The 16885-nt window shown below is 31.4% G+C and overlaps 1 protein-coding gene across 1 annotated transcript; it reads left to right on the plus strand.

Annotated features, from left to right (window-relative positions):
• Nucleotides 1–11458: 11458 nt before the first annotated feature.
• On the plus strand, nt 11459–16885 carry LOC126724560 (subtilisin-like protease SBT4.15). The gene is made up of 11 exons (XM_050429048.1): nt 11459–11548; nt 11651–11739; nt 13160–13257; nt 13368–13511; nt 13626–13731; nt 14008–14515; nt 14715–14815; nt 15075–15293; nt 15397–15508; nt 15612–15825; nt 16320–16885. The coding sequence occupies exons 1-11, from the start codon at nt 11459–11461 to the stop codon at nt 16883–16885; spliced, it is 2247 nt and encodes a 748-aa protein (XP_050285005.1).

Raw genomic sequence — 16885 nt, forward strand, 5'->3', positions numbered from 1 at the left:
AGTCAGTCTTTTCAACTTTTTTTGAATCGGGGTTCTTTGGGCCTGGGCTTTAATCACTCCCAAACATGCTTTACCATAGAGCTAATTTAGGCTAAAATAATATTTTGGTTCTTGAATTTTATTAAAGTCTATTTTTCATCTCTAAATTAAAAATAAATAAATAAATAAATACTTCATACCTAAACCTCAAGAGTTCTTTTCAATAGTTTAGAGATAAAGAAAGAATTTTTTTTCAATAATTTAGGTAAGGTTGTTAGTGAATTGGGTGACCTGACCAAACCGACCAGATTCACCGACTCGAAGCCAACGAGCAAGTCCGAATAGTATGGTCGGTCAAATCCAGGTCTTATGCTATTAAAAACCAAAACTTCGATTTGGGTGGCGAGTTAGGAATTTGAAACCTGTATAACCCAACCTGACCAAAGTTTACAAAATTTTTGAGAATTTTTTTATTATTATTCATCTCTTACCAGTTTTTAAGCAAAGTGATAAGGTTACTGTTTCTTCCCCATGCATCTTCCTCTCATTGGTAGAAAATCCCCCCATTATCTTCATAAATTAATTTTTTTTCCATCTCTCATTAGTCTCTAGGCAAGTTGTAAATAGTTGTAGTGGTTTTTGGTTTTAATTAATATTGAGCGCCATTAGGGTGTGATATGAGGACTAATCTATTGTTAGGGTAGTTATATTAGATGTTTGTATGATTTTGGATTTTTCATCTGATGTAAAACCTGTGGCTCTTGTAGCAATTCAGTTTGCTAGTTTTCTGTTGTTTAATTATTTGTTTCTAGGATTTACTTATTGCTTGTAGATCTCTTTGTTTCCTATAGTAATAGCTAGATTTAAGGGTTGTTTTAGTTATTACTTGAATACCCTATTAAAATGCGAAGGATTCATAGGTGAGTGTGTTCTGCTTAACGACATGAATTTCACTTTATTTCATTTTCTTTATTTTTCCCTAAATTTATGATAGGAGATAAGACAAGTCACAAATGTATATGGAATGCTTTGTATTTTTGTTGCTTTTTATTTTCCTCATATTCTCTTAGCATATTTTTATGTGCACTAAATCTTAATCTTTGTTTATTATGTTTTGTTTGAATGATTATTATTATTATTATTATTATTACTAATCGCTAACCCATACAATGCATGAAAAAGTTATTTATATATTTGTGGACGACTAAATTTCTCGGTTCCAAATGAGTCAAACAAGTAAAATAGGTTCACAAATGCGAATTTGTATTAATGAATGTGTGGTACAATTCTCTGTGATTACAAAAGAGTTATCCTCTTATTCGATCTCCTTAAAAGACTTGTTGATTGGATTTGTAGTAATGTGATTTTGATTTGAACACCCAATATACTTCAATTTGGCTGAGGAATGGATTGAAGATCTTTAGAACATAATTATAATGAATCTCTAGCTATGAGCTTGTTAGAAATCATTTGTTCTTCACGTTCTTCGTGTGTTCTTCGTCTTCGAAGGTTTGTGGTTGAAGTTCTTCGAGGCTTTAGATGCTTGAATCCATGAAGCTTCACTGATTTGTGGTTGTTTGAGGTTTTTGGAGGCTTTTGAGCTTGATTCCAGTGAACTTTGAGATTTGGGAATATGATTTGGATGATTCCTCTTCGAATGTTCTTCATATTTGAAGGTTTGTGGTGGAAGTTCTTCGAGGCTTTGGAGGCTTGAATCCGTAGAGTTTAGTTGATTTGTGATTTGTTGAGGTTTTTGGAGGCTTTTAAGCTGGATTCCAATCAACTTTAAGATCTAGGCAGATAGTTTGGATGATTCTACTTTGAATGTTCTTTGATTTTGAGTTTGAAGTTCTTGAAGGCTTTGAGGCTTGATTCTTGCAGAGCTTCTGTACTTCTGAGTGCTTCTGAATCTTTTCTAATGCTGCTTGTGCTCCGATGGCTTGGTTCTTTTAATGCCTTAGGAAGGCTTCTATTTATAGGAGTTTGGAGGTGGGTGAGCGACATGTGGCAGAGTCTAATTGGTGACACATGTCACAACCTGATTGGTCTGCGTATGTCATCGCTTACACATGCTAGACTGCTTATGTCATCACTTACACGTGCTAGACCACTTATGTCATCGCTTACACGCGCTGATGCGTGATTGGTTTTTGCATGACACTTGCCAAATTTCTGTTGGTTTCTGAGTAGTGATAGCAAAACCTAGCAGCAACACATAGCGCTTTGTAATTGGCTATATTTTGTGGACTTGGTAGTGTAACGTGTTAGCTTGTGATAGGTCGGGAATTTTCCCTCTCTACAATATTAAAATCTAAGAAATTTAGAAATAGAAAATTGGGTCAATAATATGCGTATTATAGACATTTTGCTAGTTAGCATTTTAAAAATGAACAATCATAATTAAATAAAATACAATGGGAAGAAAGATTTAACTTTAATGCTTTTCTATAGTTTAGAAATGTCGTATAACATAGAATGTTACTGGGTTGTAAGAGAGATTTTTGTAAAATGTTAATACCATACATATATGCTTATGTTGTCAACATCTCACTGCAGGTGCATAGTTATCGGAACCTATAAAGTAATTTACAATTCTTAAATTAATAAAGCAAAACTCTCAAAAGTTATATATATACACACTCAAAACTAATATAAACTACAAAGATATAAACAAAGACCATGATATGTGGAAGACACACCAAGTTTTAAATTTGAGCAACAATATGACTTTCTCGATCTTACTTAGTCGTAGTAATAACAATATAGACAATTCAAAATATGGAACAATATCAAAATAACACCTAATTCCATTATCTTTTTATGTTGAATCCAAACAAATAATTAATCGACCAAAAATCCTAACTTTAATTAAGAAAACAAAAAATCACATAAACCCAAATAAAAATTCTCAATAAAGCAAATGCATATAAGGTGAAGAATTAAGTTCAACCTACTAAGACGCAAATACCAAAAACCCCAAAACTTAAAACTTCCAAATTTTATAGAATCCCCAAATTCTACTTCAAAACCAAACAAAACCCTTCAAATTCAAAAAATTTATATATAATATACCAAATAAAAATTTATCATTCCTTAGGCTAGAAGACATAGGTTTCAGCTTTGATTTTTCTCCAAAAATACAGATGCTTCATCTGCCATATACAATATAAAAATTATTAGAAATTTCAACCCAAAAACCAAACCCACAAAAACAATGTCAATATAAATATGGAGATTAACCCAAATATTCAAAAGAAAATCAATTCTAAACGTAACAAAAAAAATATTAAAAAAAAAATCCCAGACATATTTGAAAACAAATAAACAAGAAAGAATGTTGCCTTGTCAAGTTAAGTTTAGGGTTTCAAGGTGGTAATTGCTTCGGTTTTGAGGAGGAAAGAGAGTCCTAATAGGAGTCTCTCTCTCTCTTTTTCTTATTCCTAACTTCTTCTTCTTTTTTCTTTTTTTTTTTTTTTTTTTTTTTTACGTGTGTCTCTCTTGTTCTTTTTTTGAATCCTAAAGAGTTTTGAGGTGGTAATTGCTAGGATTTTGAGGAGGGCAGAGAAAGTCTTAACAAGAGTATCTCTCTCTCTCTCTCTCTTTTTCTTAATCCTAAATTTTTTTTTTTTTTTTTTTTTTTTTTACATGAGTCTTTCTTCTTCTTTTTTTTGAAACCTAAAGTGAGTCCTTTTTTTTTTTTTTTTTTTTTTTTTTTTTTTATAAATTCTAACGTGAGGTCTAATTTAAAATAAAAAAATTTAATCCTAAATCTAACGTAAGTCTCTCTAATATTGCAGTCTAATTTAAAAATATAATAAATTATAATGAGGTGTAAATTTATGAGGCTTATGTGTCAAAATTTTAAAAAGTCAACAAAAAATTAAAGGCTTCGGTTTTGTATTATTATTATTATTATTAGAAGTAGTAAAATGATAATTGTGATTTGCTAATACTTAAATTTGATGTTTTTAGATTATAGAACTCTCCAGTGATGCACCACATTTCCAAGCAACAGCACATGCTGCCCAAACTAAACCTACAAACATTCCAACTATTTCTAAGGTTCCCCAACTTCCACCTAAAGATAAAGGTGAGGTGAGTAAGAAAACTATTGGTTGTGGTACAATAGGAGAAAGTCAGCTACTTAAGATCATTTAGAAAAAAAAAGGTTTGGAGAGGGTCATATTAGGGTTATTTGTAATTATTGTCAAAAAACTTATCTTGTTGATAGTAAGGGTCTGTTTAGTTGTAAGGGTGAAAAAATGAGAAGATAGAAAATTGTGAGAGGATAGAAAAGTGAGAGGATATAAAAAATTTTAATTTCTCTCATTTTTGTTTAATTGGGAGTGGAAAAATGGAATGATGGAAAAAGTGAGTTTGTATAAATTTACTCATATACTCTTGTTAAAAAATGATACCCAAATAAAACAAAAAAGTTACAAACAACCAAAAAAAAAAAAAAAAAAAGCAATCATCCAAATTTATTATAAAAACAATACAAAGCACTATTATGCAATGCTCTAAGAAATCAAGAGAGAGAGAGAGAGAGAGTGTCGTCCAGGAGGACGAAAAAAAGGCCAATGTAACAAAACACATGGGCAATTTGGTCAAATTAATAAATCAAACTCCCCCAATAGTTTTCTGCCTATTTTGGGGAGAAAACTTTCTGGTGGGTCTAAGTAGAAAACACCTGGACCCTACCCTTTTTTTCCCTCTCCTCCGCTCAACCAAACACTCTCCAAAAAGTTTTTCCTCCTCATTTTCTCTCTCTTTTTTTTTTTTTTTTTTCTTCCATCTTTCCTAAAATCCATTCTACCAAACACACCCTAAGGGACATAGTACTACTAATTTATTGGCTCGGATGCCACTTTGTCTCAAGAACCCAAATAGAGATGCATTTAAAGGAAAAAAAAATCTTTGCGTTTGAACCCAAAATGGATGGAGAAAAAGGATTTCAGCTTGTGCCAACAGCCTTTACTGTTGAGACTTCTAAAAATGCACTTGCTGTTAATCGGGTTTACAAGTCAGGTCAAGTTGACCTGTATTTTCTAATGAACTTTTTTTTTTAAATTATAAAAACAATCAATTGCAACCTTTTTAGAGAGAATGAATAAAATCAATCAAGGAAATGAATTGCACCTAATGCCACTTGTTAATATCCCTCCAATTCTGACAGTTTTGAGCATGACTAAAAATTTTTATAGTTATGAATTCATGATGAAAAAGTATTCAATGTTAATAACTCACTGCCAAATTGCTTGTAATTACAAATTTACTACTTCAAAGATAGAGGGATCTTAAGGAGTACCAAAAGGTATATATTTACTAATAATATCATTCCCGCAAAAGAAAAAAAAAAGAACTAAATGTCATGGACCATGTCAAGTTATCAGGCTCTTTAAGTGCGCATGTTCCTGTTACATTTAAAATAATAATAAATTTAGATTATTTAGAAAGATAAATTAAATAAACATTGTTTAAAAATAAACATAACATATTAAGTAAAGAAGAACAAGGAAGAATTTTATAAGAATTACACCTTAATCTCAATTTACTCAATGTTGGTAACAAATTTAGCACTGCAAATATTCATACTTGCGAATTATAGCTCAAGTTGGCCAATTTAGCCAATATCTTCATCTACAATACGATATTTTAATATTACTTAAGTGTACCATGAAAGCAAATCAATAAAGAATTAAAATTGTATAATTATGACTATAAATTGTTTGTTTATGTTTAAACCCCTTAAAAGCATATTGTTTAACCTAATTATTTAACCAAGTAGCTATTTAGGTTGATTATTCAAATCTAGGTTAAACACATACAATCATATCACTAAATGCGGAAAAGTAAAGAAGACAAGGGATATGATTATCTAGGAAAACCAATGAAATCGTCTGATTTCAAGATAAAAAAAAAAAAAAAAAATTGGGAGGATTTGACCTAACTATCCTTAAGATAAACAAATTCACTATGATAGAATGGAAGTTTACAATAGACTTTCTCCCTAAAATCTAAAGCCACCTCTTGTAGAACTTACTCACACGACCACGTGTAGCTCCAAATCCATGGACTCTTCTATCTTGAATTTATAACACAAATATCCACATTTGTGACTTTGAGATCTCACTCAAAGGTTTTAGATCACCGTTAGTAGTTGATCTTTATGCAGCAACTTGTTTCCACTAGTTCTTGATTGTAGATCTCGTTCCGATAGATGCTTGTTGAGTTAAAATATTATAGAAACCTCTTAGATCTCATAAAAGTAACTCACAAGTCTTCCAAGGAATTCTAAAACATAGTTAGGGTTTTCCTTTTATATCTAATAGTGTTTAACTCAATCCCTAAACATTTTCGAGTGCTTTGGGCCTGATTCAAAATCTGCATAATATGACTTTCGATCGGTCAAGCATTTCTTTCGATCGGTTGAGCTTCACAGATTCTAAACCCTTCTTTTTGCAGCTTGAATGTTCTTGAATCTTGACTTGAACCTTCATAAGCAATGTCCAATACTTAATCTAGACATGTTTTGATCTTGGTTTGCCAATGTACATAAAAATAGTAATCTAAATATCTAGAACCTAACATAAGTAAATTAAATTGCCTTCAAATCCATATAACCAACTTTTAATACACAACGTAGCATCTACATTCTTAGGCAAAAAATGTATTCGATACAGAGTAAGAGTCTTCTTTTTTTTTTTTTTTTTTTTTTTAAGTGCTAAAACTTGATTCAAAAGCAACAATGGTTATGGTAATGCTTATGAGAACCTATGCCATTGAAGAGAGCTCTGGAAACTGATTGTAATTCTCTTTCCACCAAGATAGAACTTCCAACTTTGGATTTTTCTTTTTCATAAGTCTAGGCTCTTCTAAATTAAAGTCCAATTGAGATTTATTTTTTTTGCACCACAACCACTTTCATAAAGCTCAAATTCCTAATCGTTAAAAAATATTGCAATTAAAAATAATACGACACAACATCACAATCTTTATTATTAAAAAACATAGAACAACACATATCAAACAAAATGCAATTTACTTATGTCATCTTCCATGTCTTCATCAGGATCATCCATATCAATGCTAGTATAACTAGAACTCCCAACACAAGATGAAACATTTGTAGTGGCCATAGGCTTGGGCATTCATATTCTGAAAAAAGCTTATAAAATTGTGTTTGAATGCTCTCCACCTTCATTTCAACAATGTGTTTAATTGGCTCTATCTTCTTGAAAGTATAGTCCACAAAATATAACTTATACCTTGGATCAAGAACAATGGCACAATCTAGCACCACACTATAACAATTCCAATATTTGTCAAATTTACCTTTCATCTATTCTACCATATTACTAATAAATGAATCTTGGCTCTCCATTTCTACAAGTAAGAGTAATGCAATTTGAGACAAGCAAAAATGGTCAAATACCACATTTTGCCAAAATTATTAATATCTTACCACATTTTGCCTACCGAACTTTTACTATCATTGACTTTGTCTACTTGTCCACAAAAAAAAAAAAAAAAAAAAAACACCCTATAATTGACATAGGTATTAGGTCTTTTTACTACTATTATGGAACTAACTATAAATTAACTTCTTTTTTTCTTCTTTATAAAAAAATAAAAAATAAAAACTACTATCATTGACTTAGATAGTTGATCTTTTTATTAGTAATAATATTATTTGTTACATTAGAAACTCTAATAATATAATCCTCTGATCTTCTTTCTCTCTTCCTTTTGTTCACTCTTCTCTCTCTCTTTCTCTCTCTATGTTAGAAGTTTTACTATATTAACCTTCAAAAATAGAGAAATGTTATGTTCACACAAAATTCTAAGTGGTAAGTTATCATTGGTTGCTATTGATGGGCAAAAAAGTAAGTTAAGTGATGGGTTCAAATTAGAATTGGTAACAACTTATCACTTATAATTTGTTGTAAAGTGTTTGTAAATGTAGCACGTCTTTAAAAAATAAGGTGCCAACTTTTACCCATAACATAAAAGAAAAAAAAATATTATAATATTGTTGTTGTGACATGAGTTGCCTTATTATTTCTTTTTTAAATTAACTTTAATAGCTTATAATTTTTTGTTTTCCTTTTGATATTTTCCTTTTAGATTATTACATCTTAGAGTACTCCCTTTCTCAACCTTAACTTTTCTTTTGGATTAACTCTTTCTCAACCTTTCCCTAAAAAATAAAAATAAAACTCTTTCTCTACCTTAATTTCCATTATATCACCTAATTTTAGATCTCGATCTATTCTTAATTTCTTACATTCTATATTTTTTATAATGTCACTATTAGAATTGTGAAAGCAACTCCATTATATTCGATGATCAAAACTATTCAAGGAAATAGCTTTTATATAGGAAGGCTTATGTATAAATTTGTTTGCAGTACATGTAATATGAGTGATAGACAGCTAACCTAAAGTGGGCCTAGAACTCAATAAATTTGTACAACTAGCAACTTCCCTCAAGCCCAAGGAGGATGAGAGACCAACTTGAGTTTATTGGCTAGAACACAAAATGTCTTGTAGGGTGCGATTTGTGGCTCGAGGTCCTTATGAAGGTGAATTTCATGGGCTTTTATGTGATTACGTCACCACTCAATGATGTTATCTAGTCAACTTTTCAAGAAGTAATAAAGAATTAGACTATAATTAAATAATTTAAATTAGTGATATAAAATGAGATTTAAAATCAAATGTACAAGCTCCTAATGTCCTACCGAACCAACTATCAATCTATCATTGACTTATCCCCCCCCCCCCCCAAAAAAAAAAAACAAAAAAACAAAAAAACCTATCACTAACTTAGGTATTTGGTCAATAGACATATTTTCATTAAATATGCATTTTTTAAGGTCTATAGGCACATTTTCATTCAATAGGCATATTTTCATTTAATAGGAACCCTTAATATATATAGTATGAAAGATTATGACCTTTCAATATGCACCTTTTGGTATATCCAATATGAAAGGTTGTGACCTTTCAATAAGCACATTTTTTGGTATATATATTACAATTTGTCTTGTATATACTTTATATAGAACACTAACTAAACTAGAGATGCAACATTCTATCTCTTATTCCTTCCCACAAAAAACTAATAAATAAAAAAACTATGTTTTCTTCTGTTTAACTAATAAAACTTTGTGCTATTTTTTTCAATATCATTTTTTTTTTTAATTTCATGTATTTTTGCTTACTACTCCAACTCAAAAATATTGGTTTTTTTTTTTTTTTCCTGGAACTCATCCAGTAGTTATTCCCGTGCATACACACACACACACACACGAAAAACTACAACCAAAATCTTTTAAAAAAGGGGGTAAGACCTAATTAATCAATTAACTCAAATTCTATAAAAATAGAACTTTTGTGTACTAGGTACAAGCACATGCTACATCAATTGTGGTAATATTGGTATGATATCTAAGAGAAAATGATTAAGATTGTAAGGGTCATAATTTTTTGTGTTGGCATATCTTTCTACAAAACACACTTTATGTGTATTTGAGTCTTAGTTTCTAGTGTACTCAAGAAGACATTATTGGGATAAACAAGTTTAATAAACAAGTGGTATGATTGAAAACACAAGATTGCTCGAGGAAAATTGTATTTGTAGGTTTTGATACATGGCTCGATACCTATAAATCTATCAAGATTTAATGAACCTCGATACCTAAATGTTTAGTTCTATTTTCGATTATGACTTGGCTTTCTAGGAATTCGTGCACTAAGGTTCCTGAGCATATAAAAGATATATTTTACAGCCATCATCAAAGAGACAGAAAGACACACGCATAATAGGAGTTGCTGAGACATTTGTGAGCCTAGGGTTGTGTGCCAAGCTACTTTCAATTCATCCAAGCGTGGAATAAAAAACTTTGCAAAGCTACAACAATCAAAAATGTTGTTGTGGACTTAGTCATGGATAGGGAGATTCATGCGAAGGATAAATCTTCTACAAGATCAAGTCCAATTGGGGATTAGAGCTAAGACAAGTATAGCTAAGTAGGTTCTAATGTATGAAGGTACTTTAGGAAAGGCTTGTAATGTAAGATTTCTTGTACTTGTAACCGCTTTTTCTTATTAGTGGATTCTTTGAGAGTGGTGACTTGAAATTCACCCAATAAGGTTTTGCCTGTAAGGAAACCTCATCGTGATCAAATTATCCATGTCAAACTTATTTCCACTACATTTAATTTAGTTTGGTGATTTGATTGGTCCTTAATATGATTTGCATGTAATTTGACTAATTAATCAACTTGAAAATTTTGATTAATTAAATAGAGTCAATTTATAACCCCTCAAAGATTCCATAACCAAAAAAAAGGCAAAAGTACAAGCTACACCCCTAAAGTTTGAGTTCTTTGGAATTTTCACTCTAAAGTTTCATAATTTAAATTTTACTCCATAAAATTATTCTCTGTTTGCATCAGCATCACATTCGACCAAATTTTCCATTAAGTGTCACATAATCTTGCCTGAAGCATTTAATTTGTTCAATAAAATGATGAAATGCAATTTTTGTACCATAAAATAATTTTAAACAATTTTTAATTATGAAAAAGTTTTTTTTTATGCTACAACAATGGTGTGGCATAATGAAATTGTTAAGGTGTAAATAAAGTTGTTATAATTCTATTTCAGCCTTCAACAATGAGTTTAGAAGTTAGTTTTAACACTTGTTTTAGTTTTATAAATAAAAAACTCTTTATACATTGTTTAATTTTGAGGAATAGAACATTGTTTACTTAATTCAACACAAAAAAAAAAAAAAAAAAAAAAAATTTAAATGCCAAAAATTTTTCAGTGTCTCTTCTTAAAATGGATGACAAGCTAAAAAAGAAACGGTGGGAAACTAATTATATTGAAGTTACACCTGTTTTCTCAAAAAAAAAAAAGTTACACCTAAACACCTCTGCTTCCAATTCTAATTTTCCTACCTAGCAAAAGATAGAAAAAAGACAACATGACTTTTCTTTTTTTAATATTGCACAATCAAACCTTGTTGGAGTATCATTTATTTAGCAAACTACATCAAATCTCCCCATTCCTTACATTTAGTTAATTAATTAGTCTATGCAAGAATCTTAAATTTTGGAAAAATTCAAAGATTGTTGCATTTGGTGTTGGCTTAAAAAGTCAGCTTATTTTACTATTTAGCTTATTTTTCTACTATTCATGAGTTCTACTGCACTTTTTGATACTATTTATAGGTCCTACTATACTATTTCAACTAACTTTTATCTTTATTTACAATACTTTTAGTAAGAAGTTCTTAGTTTCAGTTAAATAAACTGTTCCCAAACAGGAACATACATTTTAGCCTGAAAATCTCCACCAGACTAGGAAAACACAAAAGAGAAAATCTCTGATTATAAATATAGGAGCAAGAGAGAAAGCAAGACGGAAAGGAAGGAAGAGCGGTAGTGCATACAAAGGAGGAATAAAAAATGGTTCGAATTTGTACGATCACCCTCTTCCTTCTGGCTACGCAACTTCATTGGTCATTCACTCATGGCTTTAGTGACACAGTTAGAAAGGTGAATATATTTTGATAATTTGTATGAACAATAATTATGTATATTATTTAATATTATAATTTCCTTCATATAATCATAAATTTGTTTTTCATTACCACATAGGCGTACATCGTGTATTTGGGAGAGGCATTGCAATCAAAAGCCTTAGCTACTGAGCTTCATCACAACATGCTTTCTTCAGTTATTAGAGAGTAAGTGGGATGACAAAATATCTAAACATTGCATGCTTACATCCACTCATGTTTAATTCAAACAATACTAGTTTTCCATTTGTTTCTTACATGGAATAGTTTTTTTTTTTTTTTTTTTTTTTGTGGTAATTTGTACCTAGAATAGTTCATGTAGAAATTTGTAAATGAGATATAAAGAAAAGAGAAGAGAAAAGAGAGAAAACATTTAGAGTTTACATGATTCAACCTAATAACCAACATCTACGAGACGAGCCTAAAAAACTATATTTTCTCATACACCTTTCATAATAGTAAATTACAATAGAATCCATATTTATAATAGAATTACATACAAAAATAAAATATAATCTTAATTTGAATTGCATATTAAATATTAATTGTTTCAATCCCATAATTTTCTCTAGCAATCAATTAGGGGTGGTGGCATATAGGCCTTAGGGGGTTCAAATCAACCCCCTGACTTGTAAATATATATATATATATATATATATATATATATATATAATATAATATTTTTTATTAGTTCAAAATATCTTTAAAAATATTATTGCATACTTTGATCACAGATTAGTCCAGTCTAAAACCAAACAAAAACACACATTAGTGCATCCCAAAACTTTTAGTCATAAAGTTAGTGGTTCAAGGGAAAAAAAAAAAAAAAAAACTAAAGTTAGGAATGTTCAAGCTTTTTATTGGTTAAGTAGATACTTAGTGTATTATTTTTGCATGAATAAGTGTGTTAATATAGTGAGTTGAGTTTTGTCAATTAGTTCAAAACATTTTTATAAAAACAAAGACAAATGCATAAAAATAAAAATGTTGTACAAATTTAACAAAATAAAATAGTCACATCTACCCATATTGAAAATAGATAATGAACTATCACGTAACAATTTCAAAATACAAAGACTTGTAGAAGGAAATTGTAAAACTTCATGTATTTGTATATATTTTTTATTTCTTATCAATAACTTGATATATTTAAGTTCTTTTTTTATTAAATTTTATTTACTTTAAGTTTCTTAATGACCTTTTTGAAATAAATTCTTGAAACCACCACTGCAATCAATCCCTTAATTTGTTCACTAATCCCAAACTTTTCTCTTCCAATTAATTTTGATTTGGTCTTCACTTTCATGGAAAGTAAATTATGCATTCCAACCGTTCAACTTTATACATATAACAAATTGGGTAGAGTATAATTCATACATGGGTAAAAGATTTGGTGGTGGGGAGGGTTCCATAATGGCTGGGACTTAAGACTTAGGAGCTTATCAATATGTATAGCATCGGGCTTTTCTATGCATATAAAATTAGTTTTAAGGGTGTAATCCATATATGATATGACATCACATCTAGCATGCAATAAATTGTAACATTTGGGTTGACAATTGAACGATTGAGTATTGCCGTTTTTTAGTGACCATATTGCCCAACAGTCCAGAATATATAGCTACACAAAGAGTTTTAATGCATTTGCAGCAAACCTATTGCCACAAGAAGTACAAAGACTACAAGGTGCATATTAAAAACTTCATGCTACACATCATTTCTTTTTTTTCTTTTTTTTTGGGGGGGGGGGGGTGATTGTATTATGTAATTTATTTACATATATGCATCCATTACAGAGAATGAAAATGTGGTGTCGGTGTTTCCTAGCAAAATGCAAAAACTTCATACCACAAGATCATGGGATTTCTTAGGAGTGCCTCAATCAGTGAAGAGAAATCATCAAATTGAAAGTAATATTATTGTTGGTGTATTAGATACAGGTACTAAGTTAAGATTACTTCTCATAGAGTTTTGACTTTTCCATGTTACCTGTCATTGTAGAGGAATTTTAATCACTTTTCTAATCTTTCGTTTCTCCTCCCCTTATTTTTTAGGAATTTATATCGATGCTCCAAGTTTTGACGACAAAGGACTAGGACCGCCTCCATCAAAATGGAAGGGTACATGCCAAGTCAAAGGCAACTTCACTGGCTGTAACAAGTAAACAATCTCAATCTCTCTCCTAGAGTGTGACCTACCACAAAACAATATGTCTAGTAACACAATATTTGATTAATTAATTTTTTTTTCACAATAGTTAATATGGAGATGCACAATAAAAATTATGTTAAATGAATCTAAATGAAATTAATTTTACTCCAATCATAAAGTATCATATCAACCATTTTGAAAAAAAAATGTTGTATTTTTTAATATTACTTCTGTGCATGCATCGGTGTCTCATTTAATTTCCAAGCCATTCACCATTTTATGCAGCAAGGTAATAGGTGCAAGGTTCTACCACCATGGTTCCATCATTCCCAGCCCAAGTCCATCCCCATTAGATGAGGAGGGTCATGGCAGTCACACTTCGTCCATCATAGCAGGTGCCTCGATAGCAGGGGCGAGCTTATACGGTTTAGCCAAAGGCACAGCTCGAGGTGGGGTTCCATCAGCACGCATTGCAGTGTACAAGGTGTGTTGGGAAGATGGTTGCAGTGATATAGACATGTTGGCTGCATTGGATGATGCCATTAGTGATGGAGTTGACTTGATATCAATTTCCATCGGAGGGGATTCAAGAAACTATTTTGAAAATCCCCTTGCGGTCGGTGCCTTTCATGCAATGAAGAAGGGGATTTTGACAACATGTTCAGCTGGGAATAACGGCCCAAGTTTCTATACTGTGGAGAACACAGCTCCTTGGATATTGACTGTTGGTGCTTCTGGCATGGATAGGCAGTTTAGGACTCCGATTGAAGTTGGAAATGGAATAAAAACTTCTGTAAGTTCCTTTTTTTTCTCTTTTTTTTTTTGAGAAGATTGATGTAAGTTACTTCTTTCTAATATTTGATGAGTCTTTGAGTTCTATAATATTTAATAATGAGTCCAATATTTCTTCATTGATTTGTGTATTGGTTTTCTAAATATATCCCAATATATATGATTTTAACATATACATTTACTGGTGCTTTTTATAACAGGGATTTTCCGTCAACACATTTTCACCAAATAAACGGATGTACCCTCTAACCACTGCGGTAATAGCAGTCAATGGAAGTTTACCACGAAATCAAAATCCCTGGTAATTAAAAGGAATTTTAACTGACATGTACCCTTGACACGATGATCATCATTTTACAAGTATAAGTTCTTGTGGGGTAAAGGGAAGAAGGGCAAGGACTAGAGTTCAAATATTTAGAAAAGAGTTTCACACACATACACTTAGATTATATTAGAGCAGGATTATTATTTCAGATTTAATTGAAGATCACCTAAACTAATATATATTCAGAGTCAGACTGCTAAAATTAGTAGCGCTAATCAATTAAAGAATTGGGCAGGTTGTGTGGTGAAGGGAGTTTGGACGCGAATAAGGTCAAGGGAAAGATTGTGCTATGCCAAGGAGATCTAACTCAAGATTACATTAAGGACATAGGTGGGTTGGGGGCGATTATATCTCTCCCACAACAGTTAGATGTGGGCTATACATTTGTCATCCCTGTTGCCTTGATTGACACTAATGTTAGTAATCAAATTGAGAAATATGTTAACTCAACCAGGTAAGTATGGGGAAACATTTTTTTTCATTCTACACATTTTTATTTTCTAATTGATATTTTAACTTTCTTTACGGATTTTTTTTTTCATTGGTAAAACTTTCAGAGCCCCTCGGGCTGTCATATACAAGTCTACAACAGTACGCAATGCCGCGACACCCTTTGTGGCTTCCTTTTCATCTCGAGGTCCGAACAGACTCTCTTCCACCATACTTAAGGTAACCCTTGCAATGATTACCATTATAGGCATAAATTTGTGTATTTTTATTGTTTTTAACATATATACTAGAATGAGGGTTTTAAATTGTGTTTGATTTGCAGCCGGATATTATGGCACCTGGAATAGATATTCTAGCTGCTTACTCTAAACTTGCATCAGTGACTGGGGATCCTGAAGACAACCGATTTGGTGTGTATAATACAGTTTCTGGAACATCAATGTCTTGCCCTCATGTGGTAGCTGCCGCTGCCTATGTTAAATCATTCCACCCTAATTGGTCTCCCACTGCAATCAAATCGGCCTTAATGACAACTGGTTAGTCCCTTTTAATTCTCACATTTTTACTTATGATGTGTTAAAGATTAGTGCCACTTTACAAGAACCGCTACTTAAATGGTGTCAATTTGAGGTTATTAGTGTTTAATTGAAATTCTCCAATGCAATCACATGGCTCGTTGTTTACCAGCCATGTTGTCAATATTTAATATGCCAATTGGTTTAGAGTAAATATTACACATGTTAATATATATAAATATATATATATATATATATATATATATATATATGTTGTGACTATTTAATTCAAATCTTAATTGTGAAATGGAATTTCTCTGCTATTAATGGAGAGGATTATTTTCTAATAAGAAATTAATAATATTTATTTATAAGTGATGTTAGAGATGCTACAAATTTTATTGCACTACCCTTACAAACTAGTGTGACAATGTTAGGCTTTCTAAGTGTTTTATTTATGGTTTCAAAAAAAAGTGTTTTATTTATAATTTTGCTTCTTCTTAATTGATGATCAGCATCTGAATTGAAAATCAAAAATGTCCAAGCTGAGTTAGCCTATGGGGCTGGCCAAATCGACCCAGTTAGAGCATTGGATCCCGGTTTGGTCTATGACATGTCAATGTACGACTACATCCGCTTCCTATGTAATGAGGGTTACGGCGGGACAGCTCTACGATTGTTCACTGAAGGGAAAACAAATTGCTCAAGTGTCCCTAACATTGGAGGACATGATGCCCTAAATTACCCATCCATGTATTTGGAACTTAGTAACACTAACTCTAGCATATCAGCCATCTTTCATAGGACAGTTACAAATGTGGGCTCTAGAAATTCTATATACAAGGCAATTGTCAAGGCGCCAGCAGTTCTCGATGTCACTGTTGTTCCGAACCAACTAGCTTTTAGTCACTTGAACGAGAAAAAATCTTTCATGGTTGTGATAAAGGGGCCACCATTGAACAATGTTACCAGTTTATCAGCATCACTGGAATGGAATGACACTAAACACAGAGTTAAGAACCCTATCCTCCTTTTTTGGACCGTATCTGATGATGAAGGGCTTGGCAAGCCTTTTGTATAA

Source organism: Quercus robur, chromosome 4, assembly GCF_932294415.1.
Source record: "Quercus robur chromosome 4, dhQueRobu3.1, whole genome shotgun sequence".
NCBI lineage: Eukaryota > Viridiplantae > Streptophyta > Magnoliopsida > Fagales > Fagaceae > Quercus > Quercus robur.